At 34.8% G+C, this 19,222-nt stretch overlaps 1 protein-coding gene across 1 annotated transcript in view; it reads left to right on the top strand.

Moving 5' to 3' along the window:
- The window catches only part of LOC124357425 (apoptosis inhibitor 5), a 48,031-nt gene that overhangs the window by 1,895 nt on the left and 26,914 nt on the right, over positions 1-19,222 (top strand). The window contains exons 2-4 of the mRNA XM_046809227.1: positions 10,512-10,673; positions 13,070-13,235; positions 17,663-17,823. Coding sequence (XP_046665183.1) covers positions 10,512-10,673; positions 13,070-13,235; positions 17,663-17,823 — 489 coding nt within the window. The remainder of the gene's footprint in view (positions 1-10,511; positions 10,674-13,069; positions 13,236-17,662; positions 17,824-19,222) is intronic.

Raw genomic sequence — 19,222 nt, 5'->3', positions numbered from 1 at the left:
TTATGCGGCACACAATCGAATGCTCGGCTCAGATCACAGAGCGCAAGAGCCATTGATTCGCCAGCCTCGAAAGCTTCCATTATCTTTGATGCTATGGATAATAAGGCAGTGGTTGTAGAACGTCCACTTCTGAAGCCATGTTGGGTGTTGCTGAGCAGATTGTTGGACTCAAAAAAATCAACCAACTGTTTTTTCATTATTGACTCCATGACCTTAGACACCACTGGCAGAACTGAAACTGGCCTGTAATTCACCAGTTCCTCAGGATTTCCTTTCTTGTAGATGGGGACTGTGCGTGCAATCTTCAAAGCATCTGGAAAGATACCTCGACTAAGACACTTGTTTATTACTACTGATAGAGGGTTTGCTACTTCATGGATCACCGCTTTCAAAACAAAGCAAGGAACACCATAGATATCCGGGCTTCTAGAGTTCTTTAGCCTATTTACTATTTTTATAATATCTAGTGGCCGCACCTCTAACCAGTGGTCTAATATAGGCTTAGGCCTATTTGCAATATACAGAGGGTTAAAGTCCATCTCCGGAAGGTTTGTCACTATCTCTTCAACAGCCTCTATGAAGAAATTGTTTATGTTGTCAGGACTTTCTGAGCAGGAAGCATATGGCTTCTTAGGTCTGTGTGAGTTTATAATATCCCAGGCCGCTTTACACATGTTGGAGGATGACCTGATGGTGTGGACGTTGAAGGCCTTCTTAGCTTCTGTTACTAAGTTTTTAAGTCTGCGCAAGTCTGCTGTATACCAAGATTTATCTTTAAACTGACATTTAGTTCCGTTTTCTGGATTTTTTTTTAAAGGTTTTAATGGAAAAAATATGTCAAAATTGTAATTAAAGGTTTGAAGAAATCTATCAAAGGAGTGCTCAGATAAATAGTGATCACCCAATTCAATTGGCCAGTTTACATTTTTTAGAGCCCTCCTTAGTAAAGGCAGCTGCTCATCCTTGATGACGCGCTTTGTAAAACTATACTTATCATGCCATGAAACTTCTTTGTGTTTACCATTTCCCAAACTTGACTTTATTGTCATAATAACTGCACTATGGTCCGCAATCATAGGTTTAATGACTTCCACCTTATAATCCCAAGAATCAAAATTTGTAGCCATGGAATCTAGGCACGCTGTGCCTCTTGTGGGTAGTCTGAAATGTATAGGCCATGACTAATGAGCATGTTTGTAAAAATGTTCTCTTCCCGTGATTTTTCTTCCAGGTGTACATTAAAGTCACCACAGACCACAAGTTTTTTCTTATTTCGAGAAAGAAAAGTAAAACATTTGTCCAGAAGTTGGATAAACTCATCAAAATCACCATCAGGAGAGCGGTAAATCGACATGATGATCATTAAAGAGTCCAAGAGCTCATTAGCGGCAATTTCTAAAGTTAGTTCTTTACAAAATTGTTCAAGGTTAAGTTTTTTATATCTAAGATTATTTTTAACATAAACTGCTGTGCCTCCATTTTTATGTTCCTGTCTACAATAGGCATCCACCAAAATTAAATCTTCAATTTGGGTGTACACATCAATTTCATCTTTAACTAGCCAATGCTCTGAAATGCACAGTATATTTGGTCTAGTTTCCAATATAAAGAAAGATAGAACCTCCATTTTTGTCCTTAAACATTGAAGATTTATTGAGGCCATTACCTTGTCTGAGCTATAATTTTTCATAGGCTTTTTTAACTTAGGCCTATGTCTAGTTGTTTGGGAGTTTAGGCTAGGAGGAATAATATCACTAGACTGAATGTTAGACAAATGAGAAACTAAGTTACACTGAGAGTTTGTGTGTTTCTGAATAAAAAACGCTTCAGTGTTACATTTCTGGGCCAGCGGGTACAATCCATAACCTTATCTTTATGTAAAAAATCTACTCCTAGCTTGAAGCTCTTGTTTACTCCCTTGTTTTCAAGTTTTTCAACACTAAAACTAATATTAGGAAAAGCTTTACTTACAAAACATCGAACATTCTCTTCACTCGTTCCTATAGCGACTTTTCCCAAATGAAACCAAGCCTTCTTAGCACCGAGAAGGTTTGATGAGACACTATCACCTGTACCGATTATAATAGTGTTTCTTTTTGTATTTGGATGACTCTGGGTATGGGCTTACCCTATTTTTGCTTAGGCCTAGATTAGCCTTGCCAAGTCCATTCCTAACCTCACTGTCCAGCTTTCCTATTTTATTTCTCACATTTTTCCTTCTAGGCCCAACAGCTTGTCAATCTTCATTTAACTTATTTTCTGTCTTAGAAGGAGAAACATCATCACTTGCAACCAAAGAGCAGGTTTCAGTCCGAGTAGTGTCCGAGTCACTATTTGAGCCTAGACTTGCTTCAACATTTTTGTTATTTACATCTTGGCATATTCTATTTGTAAGCCGTTTAGAAGTTCGGGTTTTAACAATATCTACATAAGATGGGGTTTTAATTTTGTCATCGGTAATTTCATTTACACATTCACTAAGGTTAGGTTCCATTCCTATTTCTGGATTTATTTGACTGTTCGATGTATTGGAACAACTCTCTCTCCCTGAACCGTTCTCAGAACGATTCGGTTCTTTGGATTCGTTTGTGGATGTTTCAATTTTTGAGTTGGCATGGAAATGTCGCATAATTTCATTTAGCTGTGTCTTAAACACATTATTTTCATTTTCAAGTTCACTTAATCTTTTAGACAAACTTAGGTTATTTTTGGTTATTTCTTCCAATTCTGTCACGACAACGTTAAGAATCGCGGAGCAGTCAGATTCGTTCGACGGATGCAGATCAGTTCCCGACGCAGACTCGGTACTTTGTTTGATAACAGCATTTGGAAGGCAAGAAACACAGTACCATTTTATTCCTGGCATACTTGAAATGTTTTTAAAATGGTCGTATTGAGGCTTTGAAATACTTGCACAAGCAATATGCCACCACTTTTTACAGATTCCATAACACATTATCGCATTATGCCTATCTAACACTGCTTTTGAGCACGAGCCACCACATATACACTTTTCACCTGCCACCATCTTGCAGACGACAAATGTAGAAAGTTCTGTTAAAATCGGCTCGTACGCTTTTGAGGCACGGCCATCCATAGATTTGATTTTACATCACGTAGCTTGTAAAATTGGTGTGGCTCCAAAAATAGGTGCGGCCTAAGAATGAGGGCTATATTATTGTAGTGTAGTAATGAATGTGTATAGAAAGTTTTATGAAAATCGACTTGTACGTTTTTGAGGTACGGCCATCCACATGTTTTTCCAATATTTGACATGTAAAATCGATATATCTCTAAAAATAGGTGTGGCCTAAGAATGAGGGCTGTATTTTAGTATAGTAAACCATATATTGAATGTGTATAGAAAGTTTTATCAAATTTTAGTTTTTGAGGTACGGCCATTTTTATAGATTGGTTTTGTCAGCACATAGCCTGTTAAATCAGTGTAGTTCCGAAAATAGGCACGGCCTAAGAATGAGGGCTGTTTTGTTGTATAGTAGACCATGTAATGAAAGTGTGTAGAAAGTTTTATCAAAATCGGCTGGTACGTTTTTGAGGCACGGCCATACATAGATTTGATTTTACATCACGTAGCTTGTAAAATCAGTGTGGCTCCGAAAATAAGCGTGGCCTAAGAATGAGGTCTGTATTGTAGTATAGTAATGAATGTGTATAGAAAGTTTTATCAAAATCGGTTCGTACTTTTTTGAGGTACGGGACCATCTATAGGGTTTCTCAGAACTTGCCTTCTTAAATAAGTATAGTGCTGAAAATGGCAATTATTATCTTAAAAGTAGTCTTTGTTCATTTTAAATCTTTATTTGTAGTATTTATCTTCACGTTATTAAATTAATATCTATTTTGTATGGGTTAAGTTGATGAACTAGGTAGGGATTAAGTTAGGAACTAGGTCCGGGTACTTTTCATATCGGTTGACACAAAACGGCATATTCTTCTTTATTACTCTTGCCAATGTTATTATTCACTATGTAAATGATTTTAGTTTCTTTTAATTAATTTAACTGTTAACACTATTATTATTCTGTTAAATAAAAATTGACAATTATTAATTATCTATAGTTTAAATATTTTTATATTCTATAGTTTAGATATTTCTAATTGAGTTAATTCGATTGTTGTAGTGGCCACTTATTATACCGCAGCCATCAAAAAAACTCAGAATTTATCATACAATAAGAAAATATGAAACACTGTTGCAAGGGGTGTTCCTGATGGGTTCCAAAAATGCTCACTGACGTGCACAAAACTAAGAGACTCGAAAGTGCTTTGACTTTTCTCACACGGTACAGTGATGATGGTGAGGATTTTTTTAATCAAAATTGTGACAGGTGATAAAACTTGGGTCCGTCATGTCACAGCGGAATCCAAACAGCAGTCAATGGAGTGGCGACATATGCAGTCCCCCAAAGAAAAAAAAATTCATGACGACAATGTCTGCACAAAAAAATCAAGTGCACTGTCTTTTGGGATAGAAAAGATGTTTTGCTGGTTGATTTTCTTCGTAGAGGTGAAACCATTAATGTGGCAAGGTATTGTGAAACCTAAAGAAAACTAAGGCGGGCAATTCCAAACAAATGGAGAGGAATGTTCATTAACGGAATTGTGTTGCTCCACGACAGTGCTCGACCCCATACTTCTGGTGACACTCAAACATTGGTTCGACAATTTCGTTGGGAGCAGTTCGGTCACCTGCCCTACATTCCGGACCTGGCATCATCTGATTACCACTTGTTCCTGCACATGAGGTGCGAGCTAGGCAGTCAATGCTTTGTAACTAATGATGAAGTGAAAACTGCTATAGAGTCATGGCTACATTCATTGGCGAGAACCTTCTATGAAGAGGTTATAAACAAATTGATTACCCGCTTAGACAAGTGTTTGAACATCAGTGGAAACTATGTTGAAAAATAGTTTAAGATTTGGGCTTTCATGTAGAAATAAAATTGTGTTAAAAAAAATTGTTTGGCTTTTTTATGATACTTACTTTCTGAACATGCCTCGTACTTTATGAGTTACTTAAGTCGTGATAAGGTTTTTCAGAAATTTTAATGCTTATTTGGGATAGTTCAGTTAATTGGGAAGGAGTAGGTATATTTATTATGGGAGTTAAAATCTCATTTGATGGTTAAATATATCATATTAGCGGAAATTACACAGGGACTCAATATGAGTTGCTGGTTCGTAGGAAGGTTCAATGCTTTAGAATCTTTTTTTTTTAATAAAATAAACTATTGAAAATCCTTTTTATTTTTTAACACGTTAACTGCCACCATAAACTGTTCCCTGTATTGCCAAAACTTTCTGTATTCGTTTTCTATGTGGTATTGTTTTTGTGGTGAATATAACGGTAAATAAAAATGATTTATGCAAATTATATGATATAGGATGTGGGGCTTAACTTTGTAAATTCTTATATGACTGTACTGTACTTATATGTCTTATAAGACGCTGTATAGTTGCAGGATGCGTAATGAGCCGGAACAGATTTAAACTGTTATTACACTTCTGGTATTTTAACAATAACGAAAATATAGAACAAGATGGACGTTTGGCTAAGATTTCACCTCTGATTTTAAACCTTAAATGATGAAAAAGTCCTGGTAAAGAGCTTGTTGTGGACAAAAGCATGGTCATTCAGAGTTCGTCTACATTTTAAGCAATACATGCCCAACAAAACTCACACATATGGTTTCAAATTGTTTAATATTTGTGACACCACGGGATACACCTTCAAAATTAAAGTGTACATCGGTAATGGCACCTGCAGTGAGGAGGGAGAGTCGGCAGCAACTTCAGCTGTGAAGTAACTGATGGTTGACTACTTAGATAGAGGTCACATATTATATGCAGATAATTTCTACACGTCTGTAGCTTAGCCAACACGCGTTTGGCGATTGTAGGAACCGTAACAAGTAACTGTGCTTGGTTTGCACATAGAAAGACCATCCCTCCAAACCAGCCCATACGGAAAGGAGAAGTGAGTTGCTTGGAGTATCCTACAGGCATTGTATACACTAGGTGGGTTGACAAAAGAGAGGTGAGGCTTTTGTGAACTGTTCATCCTGCTGAATACGTCGATACTGGTAAAAAAACCAGGCAAGGCGAGTACAAGAAAGCGAAAATGGGAATTGATGTGTCAGACCAGGTGTCTTCCTACAATACTGCAGTTAGGAAGTCGATACGCTGGTAGCACAAGATTGCAGAAGAACTGCTTCTTGGAACATTCGTCAATGCGTGACCAGCATACAAGAATGGTGTAGAAGTTACTACTCAACATAGAAGTCATGTGTATTCCAACAGAACGTTCAGAGAAGAGTTAGTGTATTCACTCTTGGGTCTAGAAGATGAATATCCAGCATATAACAGACACGCAAGCAGATAGTTAGACAGAAGAGCAATTGCTAGGCCCCTTGGTGATAGCTAAGTAAAATAAACAAATTTAAAGTTTATAACCTAATCCAATTTTGAGATATCACCTTGAGTTATATATATTTTTTCCTAATGCTGAACAAAATCCCACAGAGGGACAAGCCCCAACATCAAACTTTTTATATACAAATAAATCATTCCAAATTTGGTGCTCCTTTAAAATTATAAATTTTCCAACTATTTGTGATAATTAGCTTTCAAACAGTCTTTCAAATGAAGGGGGCTGTGATCCTCCTCTCAAGTTTCTTAGCATATATTTGCAGAGTGATTTAAAATGGCAACATCATATCGATTGTGTGGCAACAAAGATTTCAAAAGGCATATTCTTGATAAGATCTTTAAGAAATAAGGTAACTCAGGATATCCTGCATAGTGTGTATTATGCCTTTGTACATAGTCAACTAAACTATGGAATCACCCTTTGGGGAAACTCTGGCTATTGTGATAAGTTGTTTGTCTTGCAAAAAAAATCATTAGGCTTATTTGTAATTTGCTAAATTTGACTCACTCTAGACCATATTTGATCAAATTAGGCATTCTTTCCCTCCCATCCCTGTATGTATATTCTACACTAATGTATATGAAAGAAAACCTCTATGCTTTTCAAAATATAGCTGATATTCATGGCTATGAAACAAGGAATAGGCTTAATATTGTTACAAAAAGATGTAATTATTCTAGCACTCAAAACAGCTTTATACAGGGTGTACATAAAGTCCTGCACAGGTATAATATTTTCTGAACGATAACAGATAAATCAACAAGATTTTGGTACATCAACACTACACCTAAAAAAATCTACTTTTTGAAGGAACTATCAGTTTTCTGCAATATCATGGAGACGTCCCGCAAGGAGTCAGAAGGAAATCTTAAATAGGAGCATAGGTCAATATTGCACATCATTTTAAAGGGCTTATCTAGCAGAGTTTAATGCCGCAAACCGCACTCAAAAGGATAGATCCAGTACAAAATGGTGGCTGTTCAAAGGTTTTACTTGGTTTCATTTTATTAGTAGCCATAACCCCTCAGTAAAGCAAAACTGCAACCAAACGAATACTGCAGCTAAATACTACATTATGCTTGTCAGTTGTACAGAAAGTGAATTATGACGTTAGTTATCCTCAAGGGTTACAAATTTGGTCCTAATATATTGATAACGGGGAAAACCTGATAATCAGTAACAATTAGAAAGCTCTTATCTTTGGGTCGCAGTTTGGACTTTCCTATTAGCCTGTCTATTAGCCTGGCTATTCTAGTTTTCTTGTTTTAGTAGTGCTGTCCAACCTTTTTATCAGTGCACTTTAGTAACAAAAGAGTTTGTCGTATTGCTTGTAGTTTTTCAACTACACACTATGTCGCTTGACGAACGTGAACGTATAACACTTGTTATGATGGTTGGTTGGGGAAACAACTGACGATCACACGAGGAAGCATGTCATTTATTTAGTGACTACTTTCAAGAGACGCAGCCAATTTCCTAGAACAACTGTAGGGAGAACTGTTCAACGCTTTATGGAAACAGGAAGTGTTTCCGATCGTCATAGGTCACGAAGGCCCGCTACTGAGACAAACCGAAGATAACTCTTTAGATGTAATTGCAGTCATTTATTGAGAACCCGCAAGAGTCCCTACGCTCAGCAGCACAAACTCATGACATCTCTGTTACGTCTGTTAAAAAAATTCTGAAAGGGTCTAATTTTAAGCCTTATAAAGTTCATTTGGTGCACGAACTCAACGAAGATGATTTCGATCGACGTATAGAATTTTGGTAAAACTATGATAGCCAAAATAGATCACAACGAAATTGATTGTGTTTTCAGACGAGTGTTTTCATTTATGCTGAATGGAAGCATAAACAGGCACAATTGCCGTTACTGGAGTAGCGAAAATCCTCACTGGATGCGGGAGGCACATACGCAGTATCCACTAAAGGTGAATGTCTGGCTTGGTGTGATAGGTATCCAGTTGGTAGGTCCTTTCTTTATTGAAGGAAATTTAAATGCAATATCATACCAACGTTTGCTGGAAAATAAAATTACACCAGCACTTCGAAACATGGTTTGGAGAACATTTCCAGAATATCTGGTTTCAACAGGACAGAGCACCCCCACACTATGGCCATCGACGTAAGAGCCTATTTAAACACTGTTTTTTGGCAACGGTGGATCAGAAGGCGGGGGACTGTAGAATGGCCAGCGCGTTCACCAGATTCTGTCTCCATTAGACTATTTTGTTTGGGGTTACCTTAAGGACAACGTCTACAAATCAAAGCCTCAAAAATTTAAATGAACTGAGACAAAGAATACTTCTAGAATGTCAGACGATTCCTCAAGTTCCCTGCTAAATTCTGTTTTTAAGAGCGTCTTTCCAACTGTCAAATAACCGGAGGTGAACAACTCGAACATTTACTCTGAAAACATTTGGTAAGTAAACATCTTTTTGAAATAAAACCTTTCAACAGCCGCCATTTTGTACTGGATCAATCTTTATGAGTGCGGTTTGCGGCATTAAACTCTGCTAGATAAGCCCTTTAAAATGATGTGCATATTGACCTATGCTCCTATTTAAGATTTCCTTCTGACTCCTTGCGGGACGTCCCCCATGATATTACAGAAAAACTGTTAGTTTCCTTCAAAAAGTAGATTTTTAGGTGTAGTGTTGATGTACCAAATCTTGTTGATTTATCTGTTATCGTTCAGAAAATATTATACCTGTGCAGGACTTTATGTACACCCTGTATATCAGGGCATTAAGTTATTTAATGCATTACCTATTGACGTCAAAGGCATGTCCCTAAACAGGTTTAAAACCACTATTAAGTTATGGTTAACAGAAAAGTATAGGGTAACTTTTAACCTGGTTTTAGTCCTTTGGCATCACTGTATTTTATAATTTTTTAGTTAATTTTATATCTAGACCATTAAATTGTAATTTTAAATTAGGCCTATTTCTATTAAACAAAATAGTCACTGTTTTGACAATGTCTTACAAAATGACAAAAAACTTTATTCTTGAATATAGTAAATAAAACTTGTATTTAAAGGGTTGATGAATTTTTAAAATGTATTCGTTAATAATTAATTATTGTGGATTGTTGTTATCCTTCAACTGATGACGTTGTTATACACTTTGTGTTCTGACAATAAATGATTGATTGATTGATGCCATGTGTCTCTTGGTAATTTCATGTACATTTTTCATAATTTATATTTTTATTCTATTTGTTGTTTTTTATACAATGCTTGAAATTATGCATTCAAAGCTTTATTCCTACAGTCAACACTGAGTTTGATAAAGGTATATGGGTAATTGTGATGGCAATCGTAAAATATCAAAGCAAATAAATTTGTTACAGAGTACAATCTTATGAGATTTTAACATGTGACTTAGCCTAATTACCCCCAACATATAAAACATCATCTTTTGGCGACTGTGTGTAGAATTTATTTAATTCATAGAGCAAAAAGAAGAAGAAAAACAATGAGTTGAAAGTCATTGTTACAAGTTGGTAACAGGTTTATATTTCAGCTATTCTTGCATTGTAATATTTCCCTAGTTCACCAGCATTTTTATTATTGAAATACTCTATGAAACCTAACTTAATGAACAAAAATGTGAATGTATAGTTGGCAAGATATGTTGAGACAGATTTCTTCTGTAGACTTTAAATTTTGCATTAATTTTATTGTTATATAAACAAGAATGAGTTCTATGCTGGTGCATGTTCAACCATAGATTTGGCAGTGTTATTAAAGTCTAGCGTAATTAGTAGCCTAACACAATTTCTCTTTTGTTCACCAGGGCATATAAAAATTTGTTTTCTGAATGATTATCTGTCTGCTTAACATGCAACCTCAGCGAAGCATGTTATGCAACACAAGATATGATGTAGTTATGTGAGAGATTAAATATTCACCTGAGGAACAGATCAGATTGCAGATCTCAAAATGTAGTTTTACTTAGATCACTAAACAATGGCAAACGTCTGGTAAAAATCCTCTTACTGAGGAGTACTTGTCTTTATATCTGTGTATTAATAAAATACTTTTATTTTCTTTCAGCATGAAAAAGAGTATTTAGAAATTTTGACCGCAGTGAAAGGATCAGAAAAAGAGAAGCGCCTTGCATCGCAATTTATTGCTAGGTTTTTTAAACATTTTCCTCACCTTGCTGATCAAGCTATTGAGGCTCAAATTGATCTATGTGAAGATGAAGATCTCTCGGTAAGTAATAGTTGCTAGTTCATTGTTATTTTTATCACAGTATGAGCTATAAATAAATGAACATGTCCGCTATGGAGAATATTTCCTAAGATATGATCATAATTATCAGATTATATAATAGAACAGTGTGAAGTAATGCTGGTTAAATTTTTATCATGACCAACCGTAATGCCTTGCCTATACAAGCAGTCTTAGTTTTTATGTTGAAACTCATAAATGTACACAGTTTCTCATTATATGGTACAATTCATTTCATGTTCCAGTTAAAGTATATATTATATTGAAGTAAATTGGAAAGTAAATAAAATGAATTTTGAAATGTTGTAGTAGATTGGTTACGAAATTAAGATCTTAGGATATAACAATATTGGACAAGCTAAAGTATACACTGTTAATACTCCCAATCCCATCCGAAGATTCATGATTATGATGTTTACACTTACTGTACAATAACATAGACACATGAGACTGAAATGGTTAATATTATTTTTCAGAATGAATACAGATATTTTGAAATAGGCATTGTTCTAAGCAAATTTTGTAAATGACAAAATTACAGATAATTTATTTGTAACAATTTATTTTATGAAACATATTTGATAGTCTCTCATGTACATTTAGTGTAAGAAACTAGCCATATCTTTCTTATCATACTCTCTTATATTTGAATGACTAATATTTATTAGTCAGAGTATTTACTCTTGTCTTTTTAATTTCATATTTTATTAGAATGAACATGTTAAGCATTGCTTATGGTAAAACAACTGATTGATTGATTATTTTTAGCTTAATTATTTCAATTTAATTCAATAGACGTAATTTATTTTATTACATTTTAACTAATTCATGTAGTAAAATCGTGGGAATATGAAACCATTAATGAACATACTTCATGTTGGCATCATTAATAAAATGTTCACTCAATTTTAAAACAATTTTTATATAATTATATTTTAAAAAACGGAGCAGTTATATTGAAAACGAAGATTTTTCACTTTATTTCCTACATTGAAAAAAGACTAATTTGTTAATCTAATTTCTGCAAATGAATTATAACCTATTAAGTGTTAATTGTTAAAAAAAGTACAGTGAAACATATTAAATAAGAAATTTATGGAAACTACAGATATTTTTAAGCTTGTGTTATTTGTTTACTACTGAGAATACGAGGGGGTACCCAAAAAAAACCGGAATTATTTTATAAAAATTATATATTATCAAATTTTTTACAATACGACCTTATCTCCTTCAAAATAATCTCCATTACAACTAATACACTTGTCCCAACGGTATTTCCATTGATCAAAACATTTTTTTGTAGTCATCTTTAGAAATGGCTGCAAGCTCGAGCTTCGTTTTTCTCTTAACCTCTTCAACGCTGTCAAATCGTTGACCTTTCAAGCCTCTTTTCATGTGTGGAAATAAAAAAAAGTCACATGGAGCGAGGTCAGGCGAGTAAGGTGCGTGGGGCAGCGGAACCATTTTATTTCGAGATGTTCTTTCAGAAGGCGGCAAGTTTCAACTCGATGTGCCTTTTGATGGTCAGTCAGAAGTCGAGGAACAAATTTGGCAGCAACCCTTTTCAGTCCTAAATCTCCTGTTAAAATTCGCTGAACCGAGCTTTAAGTTAACCCACTACTCTCTGATAGTTCCTCAATTGTCTGTCGACGGTCGGTGAGCACAAGTTCACGAATTTTCTCAACATTTTCGTCCGTTCGAGAGGTTTATGGACGTCCAGAACGAGGTTTGTCTTCAATCGACATGTCACCATTTTTAAATCGAGCGAACCACTCGTAGACCTGAGTTTTCCCCATAGCATCATCTTTGTAAGCTGTATTCAACATTAAAATAGTTTCTGCAGCATTTTTACCAAGTAAAAAACAAAATTTCACAGCTGCACGTTGTTCACTTAAACTTGCCATGACAAAAAACGAAACAAGAACAAAACAGGGTTAGTGAAAACAGTCACTACGAACGAACAGAATGCACTAGGACAACGGAACTGGGGTCACTGAGCTCGCAATGGGTTGCGTGACACACGCCTAGCGGCAGGAATGTGTACTACACGCTGCCGGCTGCCAGCAATACAATTCCGGTTACTTTTGGGTACCCCCTCGTATTTTAACTGAATTTTAAATTTCTGAATAGCATCATCTAAGTATATGAAATTTGTTACTTCTTGATGGACATCAATTATATATTTTAATATGTATTGCTATTTCACTTAAAAACTATTATTTTTATTTAGTTTTATTTCAAATGCAGATCTCTTCAGATTAGTGTTAAAAATAGTTAAATGTAATAATTAACCAAACAATATGAGTTCTTTAATAAATCAAGAAGTAACTGATTTCATCTTTACATTTCAATCTACTACGTAAACATTAATGTTACAGATTCGAAGACAAGCTATCAAAGACCTCCCCAGTCTCTGCAAGGATACTAAGGATCATACTAAAAAAATTGCAGACATTTTGGCTCAGTTACTTATGGCGGAAGACAGTTCTGAACTTAGCACTGTCCAGACAGCTCTCTTAACTCTCTTCAGATATGACATTAAAGGTATAGATTTTTGTCACTCTTAAACTTTGTTATTCCTTCAAATTTAATGTTATGACTATTTTTTAAATAAGTAGGCTGCCATTTTGGAATGCTAACGTGGCAGAGATGTATGCTTGTTTTTTTTTTTTCATGTTGAGAGAGAAACAGGAATCAAACTAAATTTTTTAAAGGAAATGTATATAATGTATAATGTCTAAATTGCATTTTTAAACTTAAATTGTGTGTACCTATATTTTTAGCAATTTTTAAAACCCAACAAATACATTTCGTCCAAATGATATTATTAGTAAACTAATTCTGCTTTTATTGTTACCTTTGCACTTGATGATGTCTTTAGAAGTAGTAAAAATATACCTAATCTTTGTGCTTTAAATTGTTACAGAAAGCTGGAAAAAAACCTTGAACATTACTTGATTTAAAGAAATCTGTAACCATCTTGAATCGCTATGTTGTACAGTCAAGGGCGTATATAAGGGGGGGGCTCAGGGGGCTCGAGCCCCCCCCGAAATTTGAAAACAAAAAAAAAATATTATAACTTATATACGATAATTTATTTTTTATTTTCAATAAGCTGTGCTTCTATACTTTCGACTACATTAGTATTATAGTTTATAGTGGAATTTTAAGAATACATTATGATACCTAACAATATTCAATATTTATTTTTTTCAGAGGTTGAAATTACTAATATTTTGTAAGCATGCAAATAAGCGTTACAACTGTAAAGAGTGCGAGGTAGCCTGACGCTCCTGACTGTCGCGTCGGCCGTGCTCGTGTAGTGCCAGCGCCAGGCATGCGTATATGACGATGACGTGTCGCCGCGGCCCCGCTGCCTAGCACCCTCCTCCTCCTACAACCCCCCACCCACTCCACCACACCTGACCTCATTCCGCACTACCACGCCATTGTCTGCTGTTGTCTAGTGCGTATCACCCGTGGTGACATTTTAAGTGCTGTATGCATATGTGCTGTGATTTGTAGTGACTGTTATCAAGTGATATGTTTTGTTGTTGTCGCGTTATTTAAACATGATCTGATTACTTTATAGTTGACAGTTTTACGTGTGAAGTACATAGGCTACATTAAACATTTAAAATGAAGAGACAGAGTTTCGATTCAAGCTTTTTTCGTGAAGAAAAAACGTGTTTCGTCTGAGATCGACGAGCAGACATCGTTTGAAATAACACCGAGTCCCTCCACTTGTGCTACATCAACTGGCAGCGTTGTGTTGAGATCAAGGATCACACAGGTGAAATTGAACATAACCTTAACGAGAGTAATCACACTTTGTTAGTTCACAATGATATTGGTCATTACTGCTCCTCAACTTCCTTTTCACTTCAAAATGAAGAGAAAATTTCAATTATTGAGAACTGTTGGAAGCCTCAACGTAGTTACGAATAAAGTTGAAAATAACAGAAGTTTTCAATATAAGTAATTGGAAGACTTCAAATGGTTAGCTTATTCGGAAGCAAAGGAAGGGGCCCTGTGTAAATATTGTGTTTTTTTCTCACACAACACAGGTGGGAAAGGAAACCATCCAGAGTTTAGGAGTATTAGTATCAAAACCACTTACTTACAAAGCTTAAGAAAGCTAGGGAGGTTTTCATGCAACATGAAAATAAACAATATCATAAAACTGCAATGTTAATGGCTGAAGACGTAAAATCCTTAGTACATGGAAAAACAGAAAGTGTGATGATAAACGTATCACATGCAGAGAAAAATGAATGTTCAGGAAAACAAAAATAGAATTATACCGATAATCCAGACAATTAGATTTTGTGGAAGGCAACAAATTGCTCTTAGAGGGCATCGTGATGGTGGAAGAGTGGATCTTGACGAGCCTATACAAAATGATGGTAATTTTCGCTCTTTATTAAGGTACAGGGCTAATTACGGGGACAATAATCTTAAAACACAGCTAGAAAACTGGTGGTGGCAAAACTATGTATACTAGTTCTGTTATCCAAAATGAAATTATAGGTATTTTTGGTTCCCAAATACAGTCAAAAATTGTATCCAACGTGAGAAAATCTGTATTTTATTCAGTATTAGCAGATGAGACAACAGACATTAGCCAAATTGAACAATTTTCCCTCTGTGTCCGATATGTTGACGAGGAATTGTTTAAAATTAGGGAAGATTTTCTGGCTTTTGTACCCGTGTATGATGTAACAGGTCAAGGTTTAGCCAATACATTAATGTCAAGTCTAACCAGTCTTGGACTTGATTTAAAACAATTTACGTGGTCAAGGATATGATGGGGCTTCTGTCCAATGAGTGGCCAGTTCAGAGGGTACAAGCATACATAAGTGAAAAAGTACCCTCAGCCATATACACACATTGTTCCTCTCTATCTTATGTCTATCTGATGCATCAAAAATCCCTATGATAAGGAATTGTATGGGTGTCATCAGTGAGGTGTGTAGTTTCTTTCACAAGTCAGCTAAGAGAACTGCGATACTTAAGTCAAGTATTTTCTGAATGCTGCCCCTGAGATGAAAAGAAAAAAAACTTATATGTCTGTGTGAGACTCGCTGGGTGCAACGCCACGATTCAGTTATAATGTTTAAAGAAGCTTTGGAGCCTATAATTACCGCTCTATCAACTATTGAAGAAGAATCGAATGCAGAAGCTTCTGTAAAAGCACACACACTAATTGCCTCCGTGACCAGTTTTCAGTTTGTTGCATGTCTTTTTTATTTTGAACAACTTGCTTTCTTTGACTATCCGCCTTTCAGAGATGCTCCAAAAGAAAGATATAGATCTTGCTCAAGCCAACAAACAGATTTCCAATGTATTGGAACTAGTAAAGGAAAGGCGAAGCAAAGCAGAAGAGACATTCCAGGCTTTGTTCAGTGAGCTAAAAGTAAGCACTGACAAATTAGGTATCAAAGAGGAAACCCCCCGTACATGTCGCAAGCAAACTAATCGCTGCAATACTCCTTATACAAACGTGGAAGAATACTACCGGCGTGTAGTGTATATACCATACCTTGACGATTTCTGCTGTTCACTTCAGGAGCGTTTTAAAAAACCACAGGGAAGTAATCGACTCACTACAGAATGTTCTTCCTGAGCACTGCATTAAAACGGAAAATTTTCATCCCTGGAACCTGCCCTGACGTTTTATGAAACAGATCTATCTTTCAGAGATGAGGTACGAAGTGAATTTCTACTGTGGAAACAAAAGTGGAATCGTGAAGAAAAAGAAAGTTTTGCCAAAAACTGCAATTTCTGCTCTTGAAAAATGTGATAAAGACTATTTCCCAAACATGTTTAATATTTTGAAATTGTTAGCGGTTTAACCCGTTTCAGTGGCTTTCTGCAGAAAGGAGCTTTTCATCTCTCCGAAGACTTAAAACGTATCTGAGAAACACAACTTCGGAAAACAGGTTGAATGGTCTTGCACTTTTATCTATATTCATAGAGACATTACCATAACTGATGAGGAAGTTTTTAAAACAATTTTCACTGAAGTCTAGAAATTTGGATTTTGTTTTTGTAAAATGACAATAAACAGTGTTTCATGAATACTTTTAGCTATATTTCATTTTCTTCCCTTGTAACAGTTCATAAAGTAGCCTACAATAACTGGTTATTGTAGCTTTGGAAGGCTGTTTGAGATTTTAGTTTTTTAACGATATAAATATTTGAATTGTGTGCATACTGAAATTACTATTTCTGATTTCATTAAGGTAAAATTAAAAAAAACTAAAATAACAATTCAATTGCTAAAATAAATATAGTATATAGTCAACATTTATTAGTTTCAAAACTTATAATATTGTGGTGTGTTGTGTTTTAGATACGTAGGACAATATATTTCTTTGTATAACAACTATTTTAAACCAAAGATTTAAAAATAGGACTTTATAGCCTCTATTATTTTCTATTTTAACAACTGAAAACTACCAAACTAGCAGACACTTAAGTTTTGAATTTTAATTTTATACAAAAATAATATACAAAAGGATACAGGTCCTTCTATATAAACATAATAACGCTAAAATGGAAAAGTGAAACCTGCTCGAAAAGAAGGAAACTCGCCATGAAAAACTTAAAAATCTCTCCGAAAGAGAGTGATTTTCATTCTTTCCCATTTTAGCGTTTTATACATGCCAAAAACCTTAAACCTGTGTTTTTAAGACTTAAATTGGCAAAATTTTCCCGGGGGAGGACCCCCGGACCCCCCTTCTAATGGGGGGTATTCCATACCCCCCAGACCCCCCGGTATTTCAGCCCCCCCCAAAATATTTTTCTATATACGCCACTGTGTACAGTTAGTTATCAAGTTAAAAATGCTGGTAATTTGGGTAGTGGGTGGATTGCTGATTTATATATATATATTGTGGTAAAACATAGGTACCGTTGAAAACTTTTCTTGGGGAAAGCCTGTGATCATGAGATTGTTTTTATTGCAGGTGCAATTCAAGGATTTTTTTCTCAAATATTATCAGGAGAGGATACAGTAAGAGAACGGTGCTTGAAATTTTTGAGCACAAATATTAAAAAAGTTGATGCTGATGTTTTCAGCAAGGAAGCTGAAGATGTTCTTATTGCAGAGTGTAAAAAGGTTTTGCAGGTGAGTAATAGTTTATTTAAATTCCATTATTATAACAAACTACTGCCTTTTGCCCTTTCCATTCACTGGTAGCTTGTTAACCAACAGCATATTGTCTGCATGTTAATGTGTATCTCTAACAGTTTTACTACTTTAACATGTTAAATGACACCATATATGTTACTTAGATATCCCATGTTCCCAACTTGATTTGTGAAATGATTGTTGATATTGATTCTATATTGATATTTGGGCTATTTTACAATATGTTTTCAAATTAGTAATTGGAGAGAAGGTGTGATATGTTACACCGATCGGACTGGCACCTTCTTTTGTCATCCATAATTTCTCAAGGTGGTGGTGTGATTGAACAACGGTGTGCTATCACTCCATTTTACATGGTCTTTACTGTTGCTGAGGTTGGTAATTGTAAGAGAAAATTAAGGTTAAGAAGAAAATTAACTGGTTTGATCAGTCCAAAACTACCCCTACCTTTCCCCCAATCACTAGTTTAAAAAGATTTTAATAACCCAATTATAAATATGAGCAACAAAAAATTCATGAATTGAATCACTAATATAGGACATCTTCACAATGTATATGGTGGCAGGTAACATGTTAAAACGAAAAAGATTAATAAACTGCTTTTCAGTATAAAACAAAAACACATAAAATTTAAGGATAAATTCTTACACCAAATGGTAATAGTCTAATTACATTGATATATTTCAAAACCCGTGTGGTATTAGTTCTCAGTTAAAACATCACTCTTATGGAGTTCAATAATTGTAATAAACTATAGTAGAACTCATTTACAAAACCCAACATGCAGTAGAATTTGACAAAGTATTCTAAAAAATTATATACTATTAACCCAGAATAAGAAGAGAAACCTTGGAAATAATTAAGAAAAAAAAACTTAATATCAACAATTAAAACAGCAGTTAGTTATCTACAGCAAGGTCAAAATATCTTGAAATTTTATTTGCGTTTGAAATAATTTGACGTTCCTTGTTTATGGATTGTTGGTTTGAAGGGATAATAAGATTTCGAACATTTTCCATCGTTATATGTTACAAAATATATAATGCTATGTTTCAAGGATTGAAATCAACGAATTTGATTGAAATAAGAACTGAACTATTTGATGTTGTGTGAACCAGCAGACGATTTTGTAGATAGTGATAAGAAAACTTTAAGAAAATTACCATAATTTACTGAATTTTTATCTAAAATACATTCTAATTATAAATAATCAAGATTTCATCACTCAGAACATTTTGTAAAGAGCTTTGCTTTATAATGGATATTTTCACCTATTCAATGTTTATTTTGAGGAAATTAAAAGTATAAAAAATATTTTTATATATTTACTAAACAAAGAAATATCAGGAAAAATGTCTTATGAAATTCAGCCCAA

This window comes from Homalodisca vitripennis, chromosome 3 (genome assembly GCF_021130785.1).
Source record: "Homalodisca vitripennis isolate AUS2020 chromosome 3, UT_GWSS_2.1, whole genome shotgun sequence".
Lineage (NCBI taxonomy): Eukaryota > Metazoa > Arthropoda > Insecta > Hemiptera > Cicadellidae > Homalodisca > Homalodisca vitripennis.
The sequence above is the reverse complement of the archived record's forward strand: the minus strand, read 5'-3'. Positions and strand labels throughout refer to the sequence as shown.